Below are 23644 nucleotides of genomic sequence, written 5' to 3'. Positions count from 1 at the left end.
TCCCCTATAGCTCCTATGGCCACTATATGCCCTCCCCTGCAGCCCCCATACACCCTCCCCATAGCCGCTCATCACCCCCTATACCCCCATATGCCCTCCCCTATAGCCCCCGTACTCCCTCCCCTGTAGCTCCTATAGCCCCCATATGCCCTCCTCTGTAACCTCTATAGCCCCCACACTCCCTCCCCTATAGCCCCTATAACCTCCTTACACCCGCCCCTATAGCCCCCATACGCCCTCCTCTGTAGCCCATATAGCCCCCATACGCCCTGCCCTATAGCCCCTATAGTCTCCATACTCCCTCCCCTGTAGCCCCCTTACATCCTCCCCTATAGCCCCCATACACCCTCCCCTATAGCCCCCATACACCCTCCCCTGTAGCCCCTATAGCCCCCATACGCGCTCCCCTATAGCCCCTATAGTCTCCATACTCCCTCCCCTGTAGCCCCCATACTCCCTCCCCTATAGCCCCCATACTCCCTCCCCTATAGTCCCTATAGCTCCCATGTACCCTCCCCTATAGCCCCCATACTCCCTCCCCTATAGCCCCCATAGCCCCCATACTCCCTCCCCCATAGCCCCTATAGCCCCCATGCACCCTCCCCTGTAGCCCCCATACACTCTCCCCCATAGCCCCTATAGCCCCCATACTCCCTCCACTATAGCCCCTATAGCTCCCATGTACCCTCCCCTATAGCCCCCATACTCCCTCCCCTATAGCCCCCATAGCCCCCATACTCCCTCCCCCATAGCCCCTATAGCCCCCATGCACCCTCCCCTGTAGCCCCCATACACTCTCCCCCATAGCCCCTATAGCCCCCATACTCCCTCCCCTATAGCCCCCATACACTCTCCCCTGTAGCCCCTATAGCCCCCATACTCCCTCCCCCGTAGCCCCCATAGTCCCGCCCCTATAGCCCCTATAGCCCCCATACTCCCTCCCCTATAGCCCCCATGCACCCTCCCCCATAGCCCCTATAGCCCCCATACTCCCTCCCCCGTAGCCCCCATAGCCCCCATACTCCCTCCCCTATAGCCCCTATAGCCCCCATACTCCCTTCCCTATAGCCCCCATACTCCCTCCCCCATAGCCCCTATAGCCCCCATACACTCTCCCCTGTAGCCCCTATAGCCCCCATACTCCCTCCCCCATAGCCCCTATAGCCCCCATACTCCCTTCCCTATAGCCCCTATACACTCTCCCCTGTAGCCCCTATAGCCCCCATGCACCCTCCCCTGTAGCCCCCGCCCCCTTGGCCCCGCCCGCGCCCCCCGCCCCCGTTCCGCGCATGCGCGCTGCGCCCCGCCCATCCCGCCGGCCGCGTCCCCAGCAGGTACCGGGGGAGGGGGGGGGGACGGACACGGGGGCGGGGGGACGCGACGGGACCGGCCCCGGCCCCGGGACTCCCCCCCCCCGCCCCCGGCCCCGCACCGCGGCCGCCACCCCTATCCCGGCCCCGGAGCATCCCCGGGCCCGGCCCGGCCCCGGCCCCCAGCCCCGGCCGGGCCCCAGCGCGGTGTCCCCCTCCCCGCGGTGTCCCCGCCGGTGTCCCCTCCCGTGTCCCCCTCCCCATCCCTCACCCCCGCCGGTGCCCCCATCCCGGTACCGCATCCCCGTTCGCATCCTGGTACCTCGGGCCCAGCCGCATCCTGGTCCCCATCCCAGGATCCCCATCCTCATCCCAGTACCTCCATCCCAGTATCCCCATCCCAGTACCCCAGTCCACATCCCAGTATCCCCATCCTCATCCCAGTATCTCCATCCCAGTATACTCATCCGCATCCCAGTATGCCAGCACCAGTACTGCCATCCCTATCCCAGTATCCCTATCACCGTATTCCCATCCCATCCCCATCCCAGTATCCCCACCCTCATCCCAGTATCCCCATCCTCATCCCAGTATCTCCAACCCGTATCCCCATCCCCATACCCCAATCCACATCCCAATATCCCCATCCCAATACAGCCATCCTCATCCCAGTATCCCCACACCAGTACCACCATCCCTATCCCAGCATCCCTATCCCAGTATTCCCATCCCCAACCCTGTCCCCATCCCAGTATCCCCCTCCCAGTACTCCCGCGTCCATCCCAGTAGCCCCATCCCAGTATCCCAGTCCCAGTATCCCCATCCCCATCCCAGTATCCCCACATCAGTACTCCCATCCTCATCCCAGTAGCCCCATCTCAGTATCCCAATCCCCATCCCAGTATCCCTATCCCAGTACTCCCACCCTATCCCAGCATTCCCATCCCAGTAGCCCCATCCCAGTATCCCATCCCCATCCCAGTATCCCATCCCAGTAGCCCCATCCCAGTATTCCATCCCCATCCCAGTATCCCATCCCAGTAGCCCCATCCCAGTATCCCGCTCCCATCACAGCATCCCCATCCCAGCATTCCCATCCCAGTAGCCCCATCCCAGTACTCCCATCCCCATCCCAGTAGCCCCACCCCTGTATCTCCATTCCAGTTTCCCTATCCCAGTATCCCAATCCCCACCCCAGTATCCCATCCCCATCCCGGTATTCCTATCGCAGCACTCCCATCCCCATCCCAGTAGCCCCATCCCAGTATCCCTATCCCGGTACTCCCAACCCCATCCCAGTATCCCGCTCCCATCCCACTATCCCCATTCCAGTTTCCCTATCCCAGTATCCCCGTCCCAGCATTCCCATCCCAGTATCCCCATCCCAGTATCCCGCTCCCATCCCAGTATCCCCATCCCAGTATCCCTATCCCGGTACTCCCAACCCCATCCCAATATCCCCATCCCAGTACTCCCATCCCCATCCCAGTATCCCGCTCCCATCCCAGTAGCCCCATCCCAGTATCCCCATCCCCATCCCAGTATCCCCATCCCAGTACTCCCATCCCCATCCCAGTATCCCGCTCCCATCCCAGTAGCCCCATCCCAGTATCCCCATCCCAGCATTCCCATCCCGGTAGCCCCATCCCAGTATCCCAATCCCCATCCCAGTATCCCTATCCCAGTACTCCCACCCTATCCCAGCATTCCCATCCCAGTAGCCCCATCCCAGTATCCCATCCCCATCCCAGTATCCCATCTCAGTATCCCCATCCCAGTATCCCTATCCCAGCACTCCCACCCCCATCCCAGTATCCCCATCCCAGTATCCCTATCCCAGCACTCCCACCCCCATCCCAGTATCCCCATCCCAGTATCCCACTCCCATCACAGCATCCCCATCCCAGCATTCCTATCCCAGTAGCCCCATCCCAGTACTCCCATCCCCATCCCAGTATCCCACTCCCATCCCAGTATCCCCATCCCCATCCCAGTATCCCCATCCCAGCACTCCCATCCCCATCGCAGCCCCCCCGCCGCCCCCATTCCCCCCTGCCCCCTCCATGGTGCGGGGGGGGGGGTTTGGGGTTGGGGGGGGTGGTCGTCCCCGGGCGCCTCCGCCCCCCCCCCCCCCCCCCGCTGACACCCCTCCCCCCAGGCGCCGCCATGACGCAGGAACGCGAGGGGGACCCCCCTGCGGGGGGGGCGCCGCCCCCCGACCCCCCCAGCCCGGCCCCGGAGCGCCGCAAGAAGCCGGTGGTTCACCCCGCCGCCCCCGCGCCCCTGCCCAAGGACTACGGTGAGACCCCCCCCCCCGCTCCCCACGGGGACCCCCAACCCCGGGGGTGGTGGGGGGGAGCCTGGCGGGGACTCTCTGGTGGCTGATACAGGGTTGAGCCCCCCCGGGGGCGTCCCCACCCCTCCGTAGCAGAGGGACACCCCCCCCCCCAGTTTGAAGACAGGGATCCCCCCCCAGGGGCACCGGAGACCCCTTGGGGACAGGGAACACCCCCTCCCCCCCAAAAAAAAAAAGCTGGGGGGGGGCTGGGTTGGGGACACCGCAGCGGGGATTCTGTAGTGGCTGCTATGGGGTTGGGCAATGTGGGGGAGCTGACACCCCGCCCCCCCCCCCCTCCTCTGGGGACAGGGACCCTCCCCCGCAAAGGGACGTGTGGCAGAGGGTCCCAAGAGGGAATCCTGGGGATTCTCCAATGGCTGCTATGGGGCTGTGCCCCGCTGGGTGCCACACCCCCCCACCCCCCCCAGCCTCTGGGGACAGTGACGCCGCCCCCATGGGGACGGCATCCCCCCACGGGGACAGAGACACCCCCATCCCCTTGTCACAGAGGCTCCCCCCATGGCAAGGGACCCCCCACAGAGCTCTAGGGAGGGCACTGGGAGGTCACTGGGAGCACTGGGAGGGGAACTGGGGGGGGTCTGGGAGCATTAGGAGGGTACTGGGAGGTCACTGGGAGCACTGGGAGGGGAACTGGGGGGGTCTGGGAGCATTAGGAGGGCACTGGGAGGTCACTGGGAGCAGTGGGAGGGGAACTGGGGGGGTCTGGGAGCATTAGGAGGGCACTGGGAGGTCACTGGGAGCAGTGGGAGGGGAACTGGGGGGGTCTGGGAGCATTAGGAGGGTACTGGGAGGTCACTGGGAGCACTGGGAGGGGAACTGGGGGGGTCTGGGGCCCCAAGCGGGGATTCTCTGATGGCTGATATGGGGTTGTGCACCGCGGAGCGCCTCTCCGCACCCCCCTCTTGTGTCCCTTTGTGTCTCCCTCCGTGTCCCCCTCCTTGTCCCTGTCCGTGTCCGTCATCCCCCCCCCTCAGCTTTCACCTTCTTCGACCCGAACGACGCGGCGTGCCGGGAGATCCTGCTGGACCCCCGCACCACCGTGCCCCAGCTCTTCGCCATCCTGCGCCAGTGGGTGCCCCAAGTGCAGCACAACGTCGACGTCATCGGCAATGAGGTGGCGGGGGTGGGGGGCAGCGAGGGTGCTGGGAGGGCACTGGGAGCACTGGGAAGGGAAGTGGGGAGGACTGGGAGCACCGGGAGGGCACTGGGAGGTCACTGGGAGCACCGGGAGGGGAACTGGGGAGGACTGGGAGCACTGGGAGGGTACTGGGGGGTCACTGGGGGCACTGGGAGGGGAACTGGGGGGGTTTGGGAGCCCTAGGGAGGGTACTGGGAGGTCACTGGGAGCACTGGGAGGGGAACTGGGGGAGTCTGAGAGCTCTAGGGAGGGTACTGGGAGGTTACTGGGAGGTCACTGGGAGCACTGGGAGGGGAACTGGGGGAGTCTGAGAGCTCTAGGGAGGGTACTGGGAGGTTACTGGGATGTCACTGGGAGCACCGGGAGGGGAACTGGGGAGGACTGGGAGCTCTAGGGAGGGTACTGGGAGGTTACTGGGATGTCACTGGGAGCACCGGGAGGGGAACTGGGGAGGACTGGGAGCTCTAGGGAGGGTACTGGGAGGGTACTGGGAGGTCACTGGGAGCACCGGGAGGGGAACTGGGGAGGACTGGGAGCTCTAGGGAGGGCACTGGGAGGTCACTGGGAGCACTGGGAGGGGAACTGGGGAGGACTGGGAGCTCTAGGGAGGGCACTGGGAGGTCACTGGGAGCACTGGGAGGGGAACTGGGGAGGAGTGGGAGCTCTAGGGAGGGTACTGGGAGGGCACTGGGAGCACCGGGAGGGGAACTGGGGAGGACTGGGAGCACTGGGAGGGGAACTGGGGAGGACTGGGAGCTCTAGGGAGGGTACTGGGAGGTCACTGGGAGCACTGGGAGGGGAACTGGGGAGGACTGGGAGCTGTAGGGAGGGCACTGGGAGCACCGGGGAGGTGACTGAGTGCCCCAGGGGAGTTACTGGGGGTGACGGGGGGGGGGGGCACTGGTGGGAACTGGTGTGTAACTGGTGGTACTGGGCAGATCCTGCGCCGTGGCTGCCACGTGAACGACCGGGACGGGCTGACGGACATGACGCTGCTGCACTACGCCTGCAAGGCCGGCGCCCACGGCGTGGGTGGGTGTCCCCACGTCCCCAGGGTCCCCACGTCCCCGGCACCCTCCAGTCCCACTGCCCCCACGTCCCCAATCCCAGTGTCCCCATGGTGGCAGTGGCCCAATGTCCCCAATGTCCCCAGCGTCTCCAGTCCCACTGCCCCCACGTCCCTGGTATCCCCGGTCCCGATGTCCCCACGTCCCCCGTGTCCCCAGTCCCACCATTCCCACACCCCCAGCGTCCCCACGTCCCCAGTGTCCCCAGTCCCGATGTCCCCACATCCCGTGTCCCCACGTCCCCGGTATCCCCGGTCCCGATGTCCCCATGTGCCCAGTGTCCCCCCGTCCCCAGTATTCCCAGTCCCACCATTCCCACACCCCCAGTGTCCCCACGTCCCCAGTGTCCCCAGTCCTGATGTCCCCACATCCCCAGTGTCCCTGTGTCCCCAGTATCCCTGGTCCCGATGTCCCCACATCCCCAGTGTCCCCACGTCCCCAGTATTCCCAGTCCCACCATTCCCACATCCCCAGTGTCCCCACGTCCCTGGTGTCCCCAGTCCCGATGTCCCCATGTCCCGATGTCCCCACGTCCCCAGCGTCCCCACGTCCCCAGTATCCCCAGTCCCGATGTCCCCACATCCCCAGCATCCCTGTGTCCCCAGTATCCTTGGTCCCGATGTCCCCACGTCCCCGGTGTCCCCATGTCCCCAGCGTCCCCACGTCCCCAGTATCCCCAGTCCCGATGTCCCCATGTCCCCAGCATCCCCATGTCCCCAGTATCCCCAGTCCCGATGTCCCCACATCCCCAGCGTCCCTGTGTCCCCAGTATCCCCAGTCCCACCATTCCCACGTCCCCAGCGTCCCCACGTCCCCGGTGTCCCCAGTCCCGATGTCCCCACATCCCCAGTGTCCCCGTGTCCCCAGTATCCCTGGTCCCGATGTCCCCATGTCCCCAGTGTCCCCACGTCCCCAGTATTCCCAGTCCCACCATTCCCACGTCCCCAGTGTCCCCATGTCCCTGGTATCTCCAGTCCTGATGTCCCCATGTCCCCAGCGTCCCCACGTCCCCGGTGTCCCCCGTCCCGATGTCCCCATGTCCCCAGTGTCCCCGTGTCCCCAGTATTCCCAGTCCCACCATTCCCACATCCCCAGTGTCCCCACGTCCCTGGTGTCCCCAGTCCCGATGTCCCCATGTCCCAATGTCCCCACGTCCCCAGCGTCCCCACGTCCCCAGTATCCCCAGTCCCGATGTCCCCACATCCCCAGCATCCCTGTGTCCCCAATATCCCCAGTCCTGATGTCCCCACACCCCCAGCGTCCCCACGTCCCCACCACCCCCGGTTGCGGCGCCCCCCCGGGCAGCGCCGTCCCCGTGGTGGGTGCCCCCCGGGCGACGTCCCCGTCCCCACGCCGGGTGTCCCTGCCGCAGGGGACCCGGCGGCGGCCGTGCGCCTCTCGACGCGGCTGCTGGCGCTGGGGGGGGACGTGACGCTGCGCAGCCGCTGGACCCACATGAACGCCCTCCATTACGCCGCCTACTTCGACGTCCCCGAGCTCATCCGCACCCTCCTGCGGGCGGCGGCCCCCCGAGGTGAGGGGCACCCTGGCGCGGGGTCAGGTCAGGGGACACCGCAGTCCCCCGGGGGAGGACGCCGGTGTCCCCAGGGGCAGGGCGTCGGGGTCCTCAGAGGGAAGGGTGTCGGCGTCCCCGGGGGCTGCGCATTGGGGTCGCCAGCGGATGAGGACACTGGGGTCTGTGGGGAGAGGGACACTGGGGTCCCAGGGACGCGGGACATTGGGGTCCCTTGGGGGCAGGACTTTGGGGTCCAGGGGGATAAAGACACCGGGATCCCTGGAGGGAAGAACCTGGAGGAAAGAGCATTGGGGTCCCCTGGGGAGCAGGACACTGGGGTCCCCTGGGGTAAAGGGACATTGACGTCCCCAGGGGCAGGACACCGGGGTTCGTGGATGGAAGGACACTGGGGTCCCCTGGGGTAAAGGGACATTGACATCCCAAGGGGCAGGACACTGGGGTTCGTGGATGGAAGGACATTGGGGTCCCCTGGGGTAAAGGGACATTGACGTCCCCAGGGGCAGGACACTGGGGTCCCTGGAGGGTGGGACATTGACGTCCCCAGGGGCAGGACACCGGGGTCCCCTAGAGCAGGACACTGGGGTCCCCTGGGGTAAAGGGACATGGATGTCCCCAGGGGCAGGACACTGGGGTTCATGGATGGAAGGACACTGGGGTCCCCTGGAGCAGGACACCGGGGTCCCCTGGAGTAAAGGGACATTGACGTCCCCAGGGGCAGGACACCGGGGTCCCCTAGAGCAGGACACTGGGGTCCCCTGGGGTAAAGGGACATGGATGTCCCCAGGGGCAGGACACCGGGGTTCGTGGATGGAAGGACACCGGGGTCCCCGGGGGTAGAGGGACAGCGGGTTCCCCAGGGGCAGGACACCGGCGTCCCCTGGGTGGGGGGCAGGACAGCGGGGGGGCCGGGCAGCGGGTGGCCGTGCCGTGCCTCAGTTTCCCCCCGCAGTGCTGCACTCGACCTGCAGCGACTTCAGCCACGGGACGGCCCTGCACATCGCCGCCTCCAACCTCTGCCTGGGCGCCGTGCGCTGCCTGCTGGAGCACGGGGCCGACCCTGCCCTCCGGGTACCGGGGGGGGGTCCGGGGGGGGGGGGGATTGGGGGGATGGGGAGGGGTTGGGGCGTTGGTGGGGGGGGGATTGGGGAGAATGAGGGGAACTGGGGGGTACTGGAGGGTATTGGGAGGGGGCGGGGGGCGCTGGGGCGGTTGGGGGATGGGGAGCTGGGGGGGGGGGTTGGGGGTGTCACAGGGGGTTGGGGGGGATTGGGAGGGGCTGGGGGGCGCTTGGGGTGTTGGGGGGCTGGGGGTAGTAGGGGGTATTGAGGGGTGTTGGGGGATTGGGATACTGGGGTGCACTGGGGGGGGTCGGGGTACGGGGGGATTGAAGGGTGTTGGGAGACTGGGGGGCACTGGGGGGGTCGGGGTATGGGGGGGATTGGGGGGATTGAAGGGTGTTGGGGGGGATCAGGGTACTGGGGGGCACTGGGGGGCACTTGGGGGGGTCGGGGTACGGGAGGGATGGGGGGGATTGAAGGGTGTTGGGGGGATCGGGGTACTGGGGGGTAGTGGGAGGGGTTGGGGGATTGGGGGTGTAACGAGGTATTGGGGGGTGTTGGGGGTTATTGGGGTGTATCAGGAGGGATTGGGGTACTGGGGGGGCGTGGGAGGGGGGAACCGGGAGGGCCTGGGGTACTGGGGAGTGTTGGGGTATACTGGGAGGGATTGGGGTACTGGGGGGTATTAAGGGGGGGGGGGGATTGGGGTATTAGGGGTACGGAGGGACGGAGGCTTTGGGGGGCGATTGGGGGTACTGGGGTGTCAGGTACTGGGGTACTGACGGGTACTGGGGCAATTGGGGGGTACTGGGGTATCAGGCACTGGGGTACTGGGGGGGTTGAGGGTACTGGGGTATCAGGTACTGGGGTACTGGGGTGATTTGGGGATACTGGGGTGATTGGGGGGTACTGGGGTGATTGGGGGGTACTGGGGTATCAGGCACTGGGGTACTGAGGGGTACTGGGGCGATTGGGGGGTACTGGTGTATCAGGCACTGGGGTACTGGGGTGATTTGGGGGTACTGGGGCGATTGGGGGGTACTGGGGTATCAGGCACTGGGGTACTGGGGTGATTTGGGGGTACTGGGGCGATTGGGGGGTACTGGGGTATCAGGCACTGGGATACTGGGGGGTACTGGGGTGGTTTGGGGGTACTGGGGTATCAGGTACTGGGGTACTGGGGCTAATGGGGGGTACTGGGGTATCAGGTACTGGGGTACTGGGGTGATTTGGGGGTACTGGGGCTAATGGGGGGTACTGGGGTATCAGGTACTGGGGTACTGGGGTGATTTGGGGGTACTGGGGTGATTGGGGGGTACTGGGGTATCAGGTACTGGGGTACTGGGGCTATTGGGGGGTACTGGGGTATCAGGCACTGGGGTACTGGGGCTGTTGGGTAGGGTTGAGGGGTCCTGGGGGGCGTAGGGAGGGATTGGGGGGTGCCGAGGGGTGTCAGAGCTATCGGGGGTCCGGAGGGTCCACGCGCGGCCCCCCCAGGCGTTGTCGGGGTGCTCTCCAACCCTCCACCCCCCCCCATTAGAACAGCAAAGGTCAGGTGGCGGCCGAGGTGGTGCCGGACCCCACGGACATGGCGCTGGACAAGGCGGAGGCGGCGCTGGCGGCGCGGGAGCTGCGGCGGCTGCTGCTGGACGCGGTGCCCCTCAGCTGCAGCCTCCCCCGCGTCACCCTCCCCAACTACGACAACCTGCCCGGCAACCTCATGCTGCTCTGCCTCGGCCTCCAGCTGGGCGACCGCGTCCGCATCGACGGCGGGAAGGTGGGGGGGACGGGGGGGGGCGGGGGGGCGGGGGGGGACACGACACCCCCCCCTGGCAGCACCCCACGACGGGGCGCAGGCGAGCGCCCGTGCGGCCGCGGGATGCTCCGGGTGGGGATGCCGGGGGGGCACGGGGGGGAAAACTGGGGTGAAAGGAGGGTTTGGGAGTGAATAATGGCGTTTTGGGGTGAATAATGGGGTTTGGGGGGACACAGAGGGGGTATAGAGGGGGTTTGGGGGGGTCTGGGAATCCCAGGGGGCGCAAGAAGCACCTGTGCAGGGAAGGTGGGGGGACGCGGGGCGGCAGGGGGTGGGGGGAACACGACACGACGGGGCACAGGCAAGCGCCCGTGCAGCCGCGGGATGCTCCGGGTGGGGATGTCGGGGGGGCACGGGGGGGGAAAATTGGGGTGAAAGGAGGGTTTTGGGGTGAATAGTGGCATTTTGGGGTGAATAATGGGGTTTGGGGGGACACAGAGGGGGTATAGAGGGGGTTTGGGGGTGCGTAGAGGGGGTTTGGGGGGGTCTGGGAATCCCAGGGGGCGCAAGAAGCACCTGTGCAGCCGTGGGATGCTCTGGGGGGAGGCACGGGGGGGAAAACTGGGGTGAAAGGAGGGTTTTGGGGTGAATAGTGGCGTTTTGGGGTGAATAATGGGGTTTGGGGGTGTACAGAGGGGTTTTGGGGGGGTCTGGGAGTCCCAGGGGGCGCGAGAAGCACCTGTGCAGCCACAGGATGCTCTAGGTGAGGATGCGGGGGGGGGGAAACTGGGGTGAAAGGAGGGGGGTTTGGGGTGAATAATGGGGTTTTGGGGGACACGGAGGGGGTTTGGGGGGGTCTGGGAGTCCCAGGGGGCGCGGGAAGCACCCGTGCGGCTGCGGGATGCTGTGGGTGGGGATGCCAGGGGGGGCTACGGGGGGGAAAATAGGGGCGAAGGGGGGGGGGTGATGGGGGTTTTGGGGCGCAGGGGACACCCAAGGCTGCCATTTGTCCCCGTCCCTGTCCCCCCCCCCCCAGGTGGGGACCCTGCGGTTCTGTGGCACCACGGCCTTCGCCAGCGGGCAGTGGGCGGGGGTGGAGCTGGACGAGCCCGAGGGCAAGAACGACGGCAGCGTGGGGGGGGTCCGCTACTTCATCTGCCCCCCCAAGCAGGGTACGGACCCCTGGGGACCCCGGGGGGGGCGGGGGGGACACGCCTGGGTCCCTTGGGGACACCCCCAGCCACCCGGGTCCCTCGAGGGTGGCAGGAAACCCCGGGCCCTGGGGCTAGGGGGGTCCTGGGGGGGGTGTCAGCTGTGTCCCCGGGGTGCACCGGGCCATACTGGGGTGTACTGGGCCATACTGGGATGTACTGGCATATCCAAGCCCATCCCAGTCCGTCTCGATTGTAGGTGTGTAGAGTGGTAATGGCCTGTGCTGGTCACTGATGGTCGGTACTGGTCCATACTGGTCACTGATGGTCGGTACTGGTCCATAATGGTCATTGATGGTCGGTACTGGTCCATACTGGTCACGGATGGTCCGTACTGGTCCATAATGGTCATTGATGGTCGGTACTGGTCCATACTGGTCACGGATGGTCCGTACTGGTCCATAATGGTCATTGATGGTCGGTACTGGTCCATACTGGTCACGGATGGTCCGTACTGGTCCATACTGGTCACTGATGGTCCGTACTGGTCCATAATGGTCATTGATGGTCGGTACTGGTCCGTACTGGTCACTGATGGTCCGTACTGGTCCATAATGGTCATTGATGGCCGGTACTGGTCCATACTGGTCACTGATGGTCCGTACTGGTCCATAATGGTCATTGATGGTCGGTACTGGTCCATACTGGTCACGGATGGTCGGTACTGGTCCATAATGGTCATTGATGGTCAGTACTGGTCCATACTGGTCACTGATGGTCGGTACCGGTCCATACTGGTCACTGATGGTCGGTACTGGTCTGTGCTGGTCGGTACTGGTCCGTACTGGTCACTGATGGTCCGTACTGGTCCGTACTGGTCTGTGCTGGTCAGTACTGGTCCATACTGGTCACGGATGGTCCGGACTGGTCCATACTGGTCACTGATGGTCAGTACTGGTCCATAATGGTCGGTACTGGTCTGTGCTGGTCAGTACTGGTCCATACTGGTCACTGATGGTCGGTACTGGTCTGTGCTGGTCGGTACTGGTCCATGATGGTCGGTACTGGTCTGTGCTGGTCAGTACTGGTCCATACTGGTCACTGATGGTCGGTACCGGTCCATATTGGTCACTGATGGTTGGTACTGGTCTCTGCTGGTCGGTACTGGTCCATAATGGTCAGTACTGGTCTGTGCTGGTCGGTACTGGTCCGTACTGGTCACTGATGGTCTGTACTGGTCCGTACTGGTCTGTGCTGGTCAGTACTGGTCCATACTGGTCACGGATGGTCCGTACTGGTCTGTACTGGTCACTGATGGTCAGTACTGGTCCATAATGGTCGGTACTGGTCTGTGCTGGTCGGTACCGGTCCGTACTGGTCACTGATGGTCGGTACTGGTCCATGATGGTTGGTACTGGTCTGTGCTGGTCCGTACTGGTCCGTACTGGTCACTGATGGTCCGTACTGGTCTGTGCTGGTCCGTACTGGTCCATACTGGTCACTGATGGTCGGTACTGGTCCATGATGGTTGGTACTGGTCTGTGCTGGTCCGTACTGGTCCATACTGGTCCATGATGGTCCGTACTGGTCTGTGCTGGTCGGTACTGGTCCGTACTGGTCACTGATGGTCTGTACTGGTCTGTACTGGTCCGTACTGGTCTGACGCCCCCTCCCTGCAGGCGTCTTCGCCTCCGTCTCCAAGATCTCCAAGGCGGAGGAGCAGCCCCCGGCGCCGTCCCCCCCCCGCAGCCCCCCGGGACCCCCGGCCCCCGCCCCCCCCAAGGCCCGCAAGGACAAGAGAGGTACGGCCGGGCCCCCGGGGGTGGGCGGGGCCTGGCGGGGCGGGGCCGGGCTGGAGGTGACGTGTCCCCCCGGCCCCGCCCCCGCGAGCCAGGCAGGGGCGGGGCCTGGGGGAGGGCGGGGCTGTGATTGGCAGGGGGTGTGGGTGGGGGCGTGGTCTGCACGACGTGCCCGGCGCGGGGGGAGGGCGGGGGGGGGGCGTGGCCACCGCCGCGCCCCGGGAGAGGAGCAGGGGGATGGGCGTGGCAGGGGCGTGGCAGGGGCGTGGCGTCTGATGGGCGTGTCCGGCCTGACCCCGCCCCCGCAGCGCCCCGGAAGCGGGGCGGGGCTTGGCTGGACCGGGAGGGGCGACGCGTGGCCCCGGGGGACGCGGTGCTGGTGGCCGGACAGCGCCCGGGACGGGCCCGGTTCTACGGGCGCACCGACTTCGCCCCCGGTGAGACCCCCGCTCTGTGGGACCCCCCCCCCCCCGGGGACAGCCCCCCCTTCCCCCCCCCCCCATTGGGACCCCCCCTGGGCTGGGACTTCCTCCACTGGGACCTCCCCCACCCTTGGGACCCCCCCCATGGACCCCCCCCTGGGCTGGAACACCCCCCCCCCGCCGGGGGATACCTCCCTCCTTTGGGACACACACACACACACACCCCCCACCGAATATATCCCACCTTGGGCGCCCCCACCATGGACCCCCCCCCCCGCGATGGAACGTTCCCCCCCCACCCATGGGACCTCCACTGGGACCCCCACAATGGGACATTTTCCCCTCGGGACCCCCCCAGGGCTGAGACACACACACACACACACCCCCCCCGCCCCCCCATGGGACCTCCACTGGCGACCCCCCCCTTGGGACCCCCTCCCTCCGGGGCCAAGGCCCCCCCACGGGATGGAACCTCCACTGGGATTGTCCCCGTGGGACATCCCCCCCCCCCACGACCTCGGGACCCCAGGACTCCCCCCATGGGACCCCCCCCCATTGGGACACCCTCCAATGTCCCCCCCATGTGACACTCCCTCGGTGTCCCCCCCCCCCCCAGGGTACTGGTTTGGGGTGGAGCTGGACTCGGCCGGCGGGAAGCACGACGGGTCGGTGTTCGGGGTGCGGTACTTCTCCTGCCCCCCCAAACACGGCATCTTCGCCCCCCCCTCCCGCGTCCAGAGGTGGGGGACACGGGGACACGAGGGGGGGTGGGGGGACGACACGGGGATGGGGGGATATTGGGGGCGCGTTGGGAGAGGGGGGGTGCGGAGGGAGGTGGGGGGCATTGCGGGGGACGGGGATGGGGGGACACGAGGGGGCCGTGGGGGGGGGGGCAGAGGGGACACGGGGTTGGGGGGGGCATCGGGGACACTGGGAGGACGCGGGGACGGGGGTTGGGTGCAGGGAGGGGGGGACATTGCGGGGGGGCCACAGGGACAGCGGGGTGTGGAGGGGACATGGAGGGGGCGGGGAGGGGACACAGCAAGACATTGGGGACACGGGGGGGGGGGTCGGGTCTCTGACCCGTGTGTCCCCCCCACCGGTGACACCCCCCACCCCCCCCACCACCAGGGTCGGGGGTCCCCGGGAGGAGCCGGGGGACGGCGCCCCCGAAAAGAAGGTGCAGCAGGTCACCGGTGAGTCCTGATTGGCTGCTGGGCAGGGCGGGGCCCTCACGATTGGCTGTCGCGTGGGGCAGGGTGCTGCTGGTTGGCCGGCAGGTGGAGAGCTTGCTGCTGATTGGCTGCCGGGCAGGGTGAGGCGCGGCCGATTGGCTGGCGGGTGGGGCGGGGCCCTCATGATTGGCTGTCGCGTGGGGCGGGGAGCTGATGATTGGCTGTCAGGGCACAGAGCAGCTCATTGGTCGGCGGAGGGGACATCCCCCTGCTGATTGGCTAGCGGGGGCGGGCCAGGCCGCTGCTGATTGGCCGGTGAGCTGCCGGGGTTCCCTGCGCCCACTGATTGGCCAATGGGTGGGGAAAGCCGTGCCCTGATTGGCTGGCTATCACGGCGGGGGGGTGTGGGGTGTGGGGTGTGTGCGTGCGCTACGACTGTGTCCCCCCCAACGTCCCCGTCCCCCCATGTCCCCACAGTGTCACAGCCCAAGCGCAACTTCCCAGCAGTGCGGACCCCGAAGGACATCACCTCAGAGAGCTCCTTCTCCAGGTGGGGGGCGGGACGTGGGGACACCGCGGGGGGGGGCAGGAGGGGGGGACACACACACATGGGGACACCCCAGGGTGTTCCCCCCCCGCCATGCCCACACTGTTCCCTCTGTCCCCAGGTTACTCTTCTGCTGCTGGTTCCCCTGGATGCTGCGGGCCGAGATGCAGTCCTAACCCCCCCCCCCCACCAACACACACACCCCCCGCCGCGCTGCCCTCCCCTCCCCCCCCCGCCGCCCCTCCCCCACCCAGTGCCTTGGCCCCTCCCCTGCCCTGGGGAGACTGTGATGTGATGCCCCTTTCCCCCACACACACACCCCCTCTCCGACCCCCTCCTTGCGCCGGGCCGTTCACTCTGGAACCTACTGATTACAGTGACTGGGGCAGGGGATGGGGGGGGAGTTGATCCCCTCCCTCCCCCAACGCCTGTTTTAGGCTGTTCACCCTGGAACCTACTGATTACAGTGATGGGGCTTTGGCTGATGCCAGCCCCTTCCCCCAGCTCCCGCCCCCCCCCCACCCCCACCTTGTTTGGGCTGTTTACTCTGGAAGCTACTGATTACCCTTGTGGGGCTGAGCTGATGCCAGGCCCTCGGACCCCTCCCCCTGGCCCATCCCAGCCCTGTTTTGAGTTGTTTACCCTGGAACCTACTGATGACAGTGGTGGGGTGTTGCCGCTAGCTCCATCCCCCCCTCCCCCAATACTGGACTGTTCACTCTGGAACCTACTGATTCGTTATAGGGCATTGATGCCAGGCCCACTCCCGGAATATCTCTGCCCCTCCCCCTCGCCCCCCAACCTCAATTCCTTCAGGCTGTTCACTCTGGAACCTACTGATTACCTTTGTGAGGAGTCAGCCAATGCCACCCCGCCCTCCCTTTTGGGTCGTTCACTCTGGAACCTACTGACTACAGCTGGGGGAGGAGGGGGGTCGTGCCAGGGCCCTTCCCCAGCCTGTTCCTGAGCCATTAACTCTGGAAACTACTGATTATGCCCTGGGAGGGAGGGGGGGGTGCGTGGAAAACCGGTTTATACTGGTTTGGTGGATTCTCCAGTGGCTGCTAGTGGGGTTGAGGATGCACACATACACATCCCTCCCCCCCCCCCCCCCCCCCGGCCCAAAAAAAGGGACCCAGGCGTCCGGGAGGCGCAGAGGGGGAGGCTCTGGACGCCTGAGCCCGATGGCGTCGTGCTCCCTGCCCCCCCCCCGCAGTAGCAATAACGTCCCCTCCCCCGCGGTCGTGTGAGTGGCTTTAATGTCCCCCGTCCCCCCCCGCTGCCGCATGGTCCCCCCGGACCCGCTTCTGCCACCAATAAACACCTTTGTACGTCCCACGGCTCCGGGGGGGGGAAACTCCAACGTCGGGTAGGGACATGGCAGGAGGGGGGGGCGGGGGAACGGGACTCCAACGCCGGAGGGGGGCACATGGGGGGACCCCCAAACCTGGAGGGGGCGGGGGGGGCACATGTGGGGGTGACTCACAGCTGCGGGGGGGGGACACCCCAATGCCGGAGGGAGACATGGAGGGGGGCGGGGCGCTGGGACACGGGGGGGGACACACGGGGACCCCCAAGATGGGCGGGGGGGGTGGTGGTGGATACGGGGGGACCTCGGGGCTGGACGGGGCCGGGGGGGGGGGGCGGGACGCGGCGTCTCCCTCGGGCGGGGCCCCCGCCCCCACGCCCTCCATCGCTGCCATCTTGTTCCGGCGCACCGCGGTGACGTCACAGCGCGACCGGAAAGGCGCTGTCCCTTTCCCCCTGGGTGGACACGCCCCTGCCTGGCTCCGCCCCTTCCCTCGGGCAGCAGCGGGCGCCGCGCTGCTCGGCCACGCCCTCTCCGCGCTAGGCCACGCCCCCGCATTCGGCCACGCCCCCTCCCGGACGCCTGGGTCCTCGGGCGGGTCCCGCAGTCGCTCCCCGGTCGCCGCCGCTGCCGCCGCAGGGACCGCAGGTACCGGGACGCCCCCGGGACCCCCCCCCTTCCCCAACCGGGACCCCCCCGGGACCTTCGGGTCCTTCCTTCCCCCTAACGGCTCGGTGACTCAGCCCCGGCCCCGCCCTGTTCCCGGAAATCCCCACCCGGAGGCGGGAGAGGGGGCGTCTATAGGGCCTGGGGGCACCGTTAAGGGCCCAGGGAGGTCTATAGGGCCCCGGGGGGTCTATAGGGCTGGGGGGATCCATAGGGCCCAAGAGGACCTGTAGGCCCGGGGGGATCTGTAGCACCCAAAGGGCCCTGTAGGACTTATGGATCCATAGGGGCTGGGAGGATCCTCAGGGCCTGGGCTGTCTATAGGGCTGGGGGATCCATAGGGCCTGGAGGGATCCATAGGGCCTGAGGGGGTCTGTAGGCCCCAAAGGATCTGTAGGGCCCAGGGTATCTATGGGGGCCTGGGGGGATCCATAGGGCCTGGGTCCTGAGAGGATCCACAGAGACCGGGTCTATCTATAGGGATGGGGGATCCGCGGGGGCCAGGGGGACTATAGGGCTGGAGTGATCCATAGGGCCTGGAGCTACCTATAGGGCCTGGGGGCTCTCCAGTTCTGAGGGGGGGGGTGGAGTGTTATCTATAGGACTGGGGGCTCTGGAGGGCTCTATAGGGGATCCCCCCGGCACCCCCAGTGTTGGGAGGGGCTCATGGGTTTTGGGGAGGCCTATAGACAATGGGGGTCTATAGGGCCTGGGGGTGTCTATAGGGGACCGGGGGGTCTATAGGGGATGGGGGGGGTGTCTGTGGGGCCAGGCGGGGCTATAGGATGCGGAGGAGCCTATAGTGCCTATGGTGTCACCTAACACTGCTCTCGCCTTCTCTTCCAGCCTCTCCCAGCGCTCCCAGTAACCCCCTCGTCCTCCCCCAGCTCTCCCAGTAACCCCCAGTACCGCCCTCCAGCGCTCCCAGTAACCCCCCCAGTGCTGCCAGTGCCCCCCCTTTGCGGGGACCATGTTCCTGGTGAAGGGGCTGCTGGGGGGGGGCGGGGGCGGGGGAGGCGGGGGGGGGCTCCCCGGGGGCATCGGCTCGGTGCTGGGGGGGCTGCTGAGCGGGGGGGGTGCGGGGGGTCGTGGGGGCGCCGGGGGGGCCATGGGGGTCCTGGGGGGCGTCATCAGCGCCATCAGGTGAGGGGACCTCGGGGACGTGGTTGGGGGGGGGTGGGAGGGGGGGCACTGGGGACATGGGGTTAGGGGGACACGGGGGGGTACTGGGGACACAGGGGGGCATTGGAGATATGGGGACGTATCCCCAACGATGGGGACGTGGGGCTGGGGGGACATGGGGGGGTACTGGGGACACGGGGGGACATGGGGGGGCATTGGGGACATGGGGACGTATCCCCAACGATGGGGACGTGGGGCTGGGGGGACACGGGGGGGTACTGGAGACACGGGGGGGCATTGGGGACATGGGGACATATCCCCAACGATGGGGACGTGGGGCTGGGGGGACACGGGGGATGTGGAGGTGGGGAGGACACGGAGGGACATTGGGGACACGGGGGTCTTGGGGGTTGGGGGGGGCATGGGGGGGGCCACGGGGGGGCATTGGGCACACGGGAGGACATTGGGGGTGTGGAGTTGGGGGACACGGGGGACACCAAAGGGACTTTGGGGACACCGAGGACACCGGAGTCATGGGTTTTGGGGGACCACAGGGGGACGTGGGACTGGGGGGGACACCGAGGGGGGGGGGAGTGGGGGTGGCCCTGGGGACCAGGTCACCTCGGGGCGCTCTGACCCCCCCCCGGCTCCCCCCCCACCTCCCCCGCAGCGAAGCAGCCGCCCAGTATAACCCCGAGCCCCCGGTAAGTGACTTTCCCCCCCCCGCCCCCCCCCCGATTCTGGGGTTCCCCCGACCCTGGCATCCCCCACCGGGTTTGGGGGGGGTGCCCTTGACCCTTTGATCCCCTCCCCCCCCCCCCCAGCCCCCCCGTACCCACATCTCCACGGTGGACGCCAACGAGAGCGAGGAGGTGCGGCAATTCCGGAGGCTCTTCGCCCAGCTGGCGGGGGATGTGAGTGACCGACGTCCCCCCCCCGCCCCGGGATCCCCCCCCGTCCCCTGGGGCCACCCCCTGGGAACATCCCCCCCCACCCCGGACCCCTCTGCCCCCCAGGGATCCCCCCCCCAGATCCTCCAACACCCCTCCCCGTGATCCCCAGACCCCACTCAATCCCTCAGACCTCCCGGGATCTCCCGGAACAACACCCCCCCCCCGGCCATGATCCTCCTGGGACTTGCCCGGATCCCCCCCCTCCAACATCCCTCCCCCGGGGATCCTTGCTGGAGCCCCCTCCCACATCCCCAGAACCCCCCAGGGTCCCCCCCCCGGAGCCCCCCAGGACGGGGGCCTTCCCCCAGTCTCCTGGGATCCCCCCCCCGGGGATCTCAGCCCTTCCTGGATCCACGTGTCCCCCCCACCCCGTCCCGGAATCTCCTTCCCCCCCCCAACACCCTCCTGCACCCCCCCCGCCCCGGGATCTCCCCCTCCTCCCCCCCTCCTGCAACCCCACCCCCCCCAAGTCCCCAGTGGGTCACTGGATTCCCATGGGATCTGGAGGACCCTCAGGGCAGGGGGCGGGGGGGGGTGGTGGAAACTACAATGTGGGGGGGGGAAGTGGTCTGGGCAACCCTCCAGGGTGGGGGTCACCCTGAATGACACACACCCCCTCCCCGCCAACCCCGGCAGGACATGGAGGTGAGCCCCACCGAGCTCATGAACATCCTCAACAAAGTCGTCACCCGCCGTAAGTGTGCCCCAAAAACCGGGGGGGGCGGGGGTGTGTGTGACACAAGGTGGGGGGGCCTCGGAACACACACCCCCACCCCCCCCAAAATCATCAGGGCAACGGGGGGGGGGGGGCGGAGAAGGGAGAGCACAACCCTATAGCAGCCACTAGAGAATCTCCACATGGCGGGGGGGGGGGGTGTGTGGAAAAACCTGCAAAACTTCCCGATTTTGGTTAAAACTCTGGGGATTGGGAGGGGGAAGTGGGCGGGGGGGGTTTCACAAAAAATGCTTTTATCCCCCCCCCCGCCCCGGCCAGATCCTGACCTGAAGACGGACGGCTTTGGCCTGGACACCTGCCGCAGCATGGTGGCCGTGATGGATGTATCTTTGGCGGGGGGGGGGGGACACAGAAATTGGGGTGCGGGGGGGGGGGTTGGGGTGCAGGGAGGAAGGGGGGGGGGAAATCCCCATCACCCCCCCAAATTTCCTTGACACCCCCCCCCCAAGAGCGACACAACGGGGAAACTCGGCTTCGAGGAGTTCAAGTACTTGTGGAACAACATCAAGAAGTGGCAGGTGCGGGGGGGGGGGGGAATGGGGAGGGACACGACACACCCCCCACCCCCAAAATCGGGGGGAGGGGGCGAGGGGGGGGTTGGGGGCACCCCAAAATCGGGTGAGCTGCCAAATCCTCCCCCCCCCAAAATGCGTTGGGGGGTGGGGGGACACGGGACGACTGTAGGGGACCTCGCTGAGGAGCCCAAAATGTTTGGGGGTGGGGGGGGGGGCATTAGGGGAAATGGGGACCCCCCCCCCGCCCTCCTACCTAACCCCCCCCGAATCTTGGGGAGATGTCATAAAAATGGGAGGGGGGGAACACAACACCTAAATTTTGGGGGCGGGCATATGTCACCCTGAAATGTTGGGGGGGGAAAATGGGGTTACTGCGTCTCCGGGGGGGTGGGGGAACCCCAAATCCTGAGCACCGAGGCGGGGGGGGGGCGGCGGGGGGGGGGTTGAAGCCCCACCCCCCCCCCCAAATCTGGAGCGGGGATCACAAATTTGGGGGGGGGGGGTACACCAAAATGGAGGTGGGGGGGAGTATGGAGGCAATGCCCCCCACCCCCCCCAAAATCGGAGCAGGGAGGAGTTGGGGGGGGCGGGGGGGGGGGGAGGTGCGAATTGGAGGGGGGGTCCCCCAAAATTTCCTCTGCCCCCCCCCCCCCCAGTGCGTCTACAAGCAGTTCGACACCGACCGCTCGGGGACCATCGGGGCGCAGGAGCTGCCGGGGGCCTTCGAGGCCGCAGGTTGGGGGGGGGACAGTTGGGGGGCTGGGAGGGGGTCGGGGTAATGGGGGTGGGGGCGGCTGGGGGGGAATTTGGGGAGCTGCGGGGGGGGGGGGAACGTGGGGAGCTGCGGGGGGGGTTTGGGGAGGGGGGTGCGGGATATCTGGAGGGGGGGGAGTAGTTGGGGGGGGGCCGGGGATATTTTTGGGGGGGGGGGGCTGGGGGTATTTTGGGGTTTGGGGGTTGTCCACAGTATTAGGTGGGGGGGGGGGGCTGGGGAATTTGGGAGGTCCAAGATACTGGGGAGGGGGGGGTTATTGGGGGGTCGGGGGTTTTTGGGGGGGTTGGAGGAATGGGGGGGGGGGGCACAGTATTTTGAGGGAGTTGGGAATATTTGGAGGGGGCTATTTTTTTGGGGGGTGTCCACAGTATTGGGGGGGGGCGGGAATACTTGGGGGGTGGTATTTGGGGGGGGGGGTTCGTCCAGGGTTTTTGGGGTTGGGGGTGTCTTGGGGGGGGGGGCGGTGGGGTGTCATTTTGGGGCTTGGGGACATTTTGGGGAAGGGGGGTTTTGGGGAGTGGGGGGGGTCTGGAAGGTCTGTGTGTGTGTTGTGTCTGCCCCCAGGTTTCCGGCTGCCTCCCCCGCTTTGGGGGGTCCTGGGCCGTCGTTACGGCGACGAGGGGGGGAGCCTTGATTTCGACAACTTCATCAGCTGCCTCGTGCGCCTCGACGCCATGTTCCGTAAGGGGGGGGGGGGTGTCCTAAATTTTGGAGGGGGGGGGGGAGGGTGCACCCCCATGGGGTGTGGGGGGGTTGGGCTCCCCGTAGCCGGGGGGGGGGGGGTGGCTGAGCAATGCCCAGGGATGGGGGCCCCCCCCCAGAGTTACCGGGGACCCCTTGGGGTTATTGGGGTCCGGGGGGGGGGGGGGGACGGGGACGCGACGCCGTGGGAGGTGCCCCCTGCAAGGGGGGGGGGGGGGGGGTGATGACCCCATTTTTAGGGGTGTCGTGTCTTCCCCCCCCCCCCCCTCGGTTTTGGGGTCCCCCCTCCAGGTGCCTTCAAGTCTCTGGACCGGGACGGGAGTGGGCAGATCCGCGTCAGCCTCCAGGAGGTGGGTTTGGGGGGGTGTCCCCCCCACCCCGTCCCCCCCCCTCGCACACACACACCCCCCACCACCCTGGGATGGGTTTTGGGGGTCCCTCTGGTCCCTTTTTTAGGGTCCCGCCAGAGTCGGGGGGGTGGGGGGGGGAGGAGGAGGTGGTCCCACCGGGCCCCATATCCCTGTCAGCTCCCCCCCCCCCAAATTTCGGTGGAGCACCCACCGCCCCCCCCCCAGCTCCCTATAGAGCACCCCCAAACCCTCACAGAACCACGTGGTCACCCCCCCCCCCCCCCAGTGCCTATAGGTCGCTGTTAGGGCTTTAGGGCTTCCCCCCCCGAGACCCTATAAGGGCCCCCCCCAAATCCCCGTGAGGGGGTCCCGAAATCCCTATAGGATCCCTATGGGGGGGGGGGTCCCCAAATCGCCACAGAGCACCCGTATCCCTGTCGCCCCCCCGCCCCGCTATAGAGCAGCAGCAAAGCCCCCCCCCCCAGTCCCTATAGAGCCCTCTCAAATCCTATAGGGCACCCTGATCCCTGTGGGCCCCCCCCCCAAATCCCTTTAGGGTGACCCCACTCCTATAGGGGACTCCTCTGGGGATCCCTGTAGGTACCCCCTAAATCCCCCCGGGGGGGTGGCCCCCCCCGCCACCCCCGGCCCCCCCCATGGCCCCTGTGGGGCGCCTGGAGCCCCCCCCCGACCCCCCGCTCTCTCCGCAGTGGCTGCAGCTCACCATGTACTCCTGAGGCGGCCGCGCCTGGGGGGGGCACCCGGTGCCCTACCCCCTCCCCCCCGCACCCCACAGCTGCACACATCCCCCCCCACCCCCTTCCCCCCCCCCCATCCCCTCCTGCACCCCCTCCCCCTGCAACCCCCCGCCGACTGTGCCTGGGCGGGGGGGGGCAGAGCCCCCCATTAAAGCTCACTCCGCCCCCCCCCTCCTCGGTGCCTTCGACTTTTTTTGGAGGGGGGGTGGGGGGGAGAGAGCTATCGGGGGTGGGGGGAGCTATGGGGTGCTATAGGGGGTATGGGAGATATGGGGGGTGTCGGGGTACGGGAGCTATGGGGGTGCTATAGGGTGCTATAGGGCATATGGGAGCTATGGGGGGCTATAAGGGGTATGGGAGATATGGGGGTGCTATAGGGTGCTATAGGGGGTATGGGAGCTATAGGGGTGCTATAGGGGGTGTGGGAGCTATAGGGGTG

At 67.1% G+C, this 23644-nt stretch overlaps 2 protein-coding genes across 2 annotated transcripts; both read left to right on the top strand.

Annotated features, from left to right (window-relative positions):
• Nucleotides 1-1277: 1277 nt before the first annotated feature.
• Nucleotides 1278-16655, top strand: CLIP3 (CAP-Gly domain containing linker protein 3). The gene is made up of 14 exons (XM_063318548.1): nt 1278-1334; nt 3469-3609; nt 4644-4783; nt 5746-5839; nt 7247-7408; nt 8361-8479; nt 10010-10246; nt 11262-11397; nt 13056-13178; nt 13484-13612; nt 14214-14337; nt 14729-14793; nt 15250-15322; nt 15441-16655. Exons 2-14 carry the CDS (start codon nt 3477-3479, stop codon nt 15493-15495), a joined length of 1590 nt encoding a protein of 529 aa, XP_063174618.1. The 5' UTR covers nt 1278-1334; nt 3469-3476; the 3' UTR covers nt 15496-16655.
• A 495-nt stretch (nt 16656-17150) lies between these two features.
• On the top strand, nt 17151-23379 carry CAPNS1 (calpain small subunit 1). The gene is made up of 11 exons (XM_063318480.1): nt 17151-17276; nt 18141-18437; nt 19087-19120; nt 19241-19330; nt 20006-20063; nt 20364-20428; nt 20555-20623; nt 21277-21355; nt 21960-22076; nt 22389-22447; nt 23158-23379. Exons 2-11 carry the CDS (start codon nt 18265-18267, stop codon nt 23182-23184), a joined length of 771 nt encoding a protein of 256 aa, XP_063174550.1. The 5' UTR covers nt 17151-17276; nt 18141-18264; the 3' UTR covers nt 23185-23379.
• Nucleotides 23380-23644: the final 265 nt, after the last annotated feature.

The sequence above is a fragment of the Chroicocephalus ridibundus genome, chromosome 26 (assembly GCF_963924245.1).
Source record: "Chroicocephalus ridibundus chromosome 26, bChrRid1.1, whole genome shotgun sequence".
NCBI lineage: Eukaryota > Metazoa > Chordata > Aves > Charadriiformes > Laridae > Chroicocephalus > Chroicocephalus ridibundus.
This window is presented reverse-complemented; position numbering and strand designations above follow the sequence as displayed.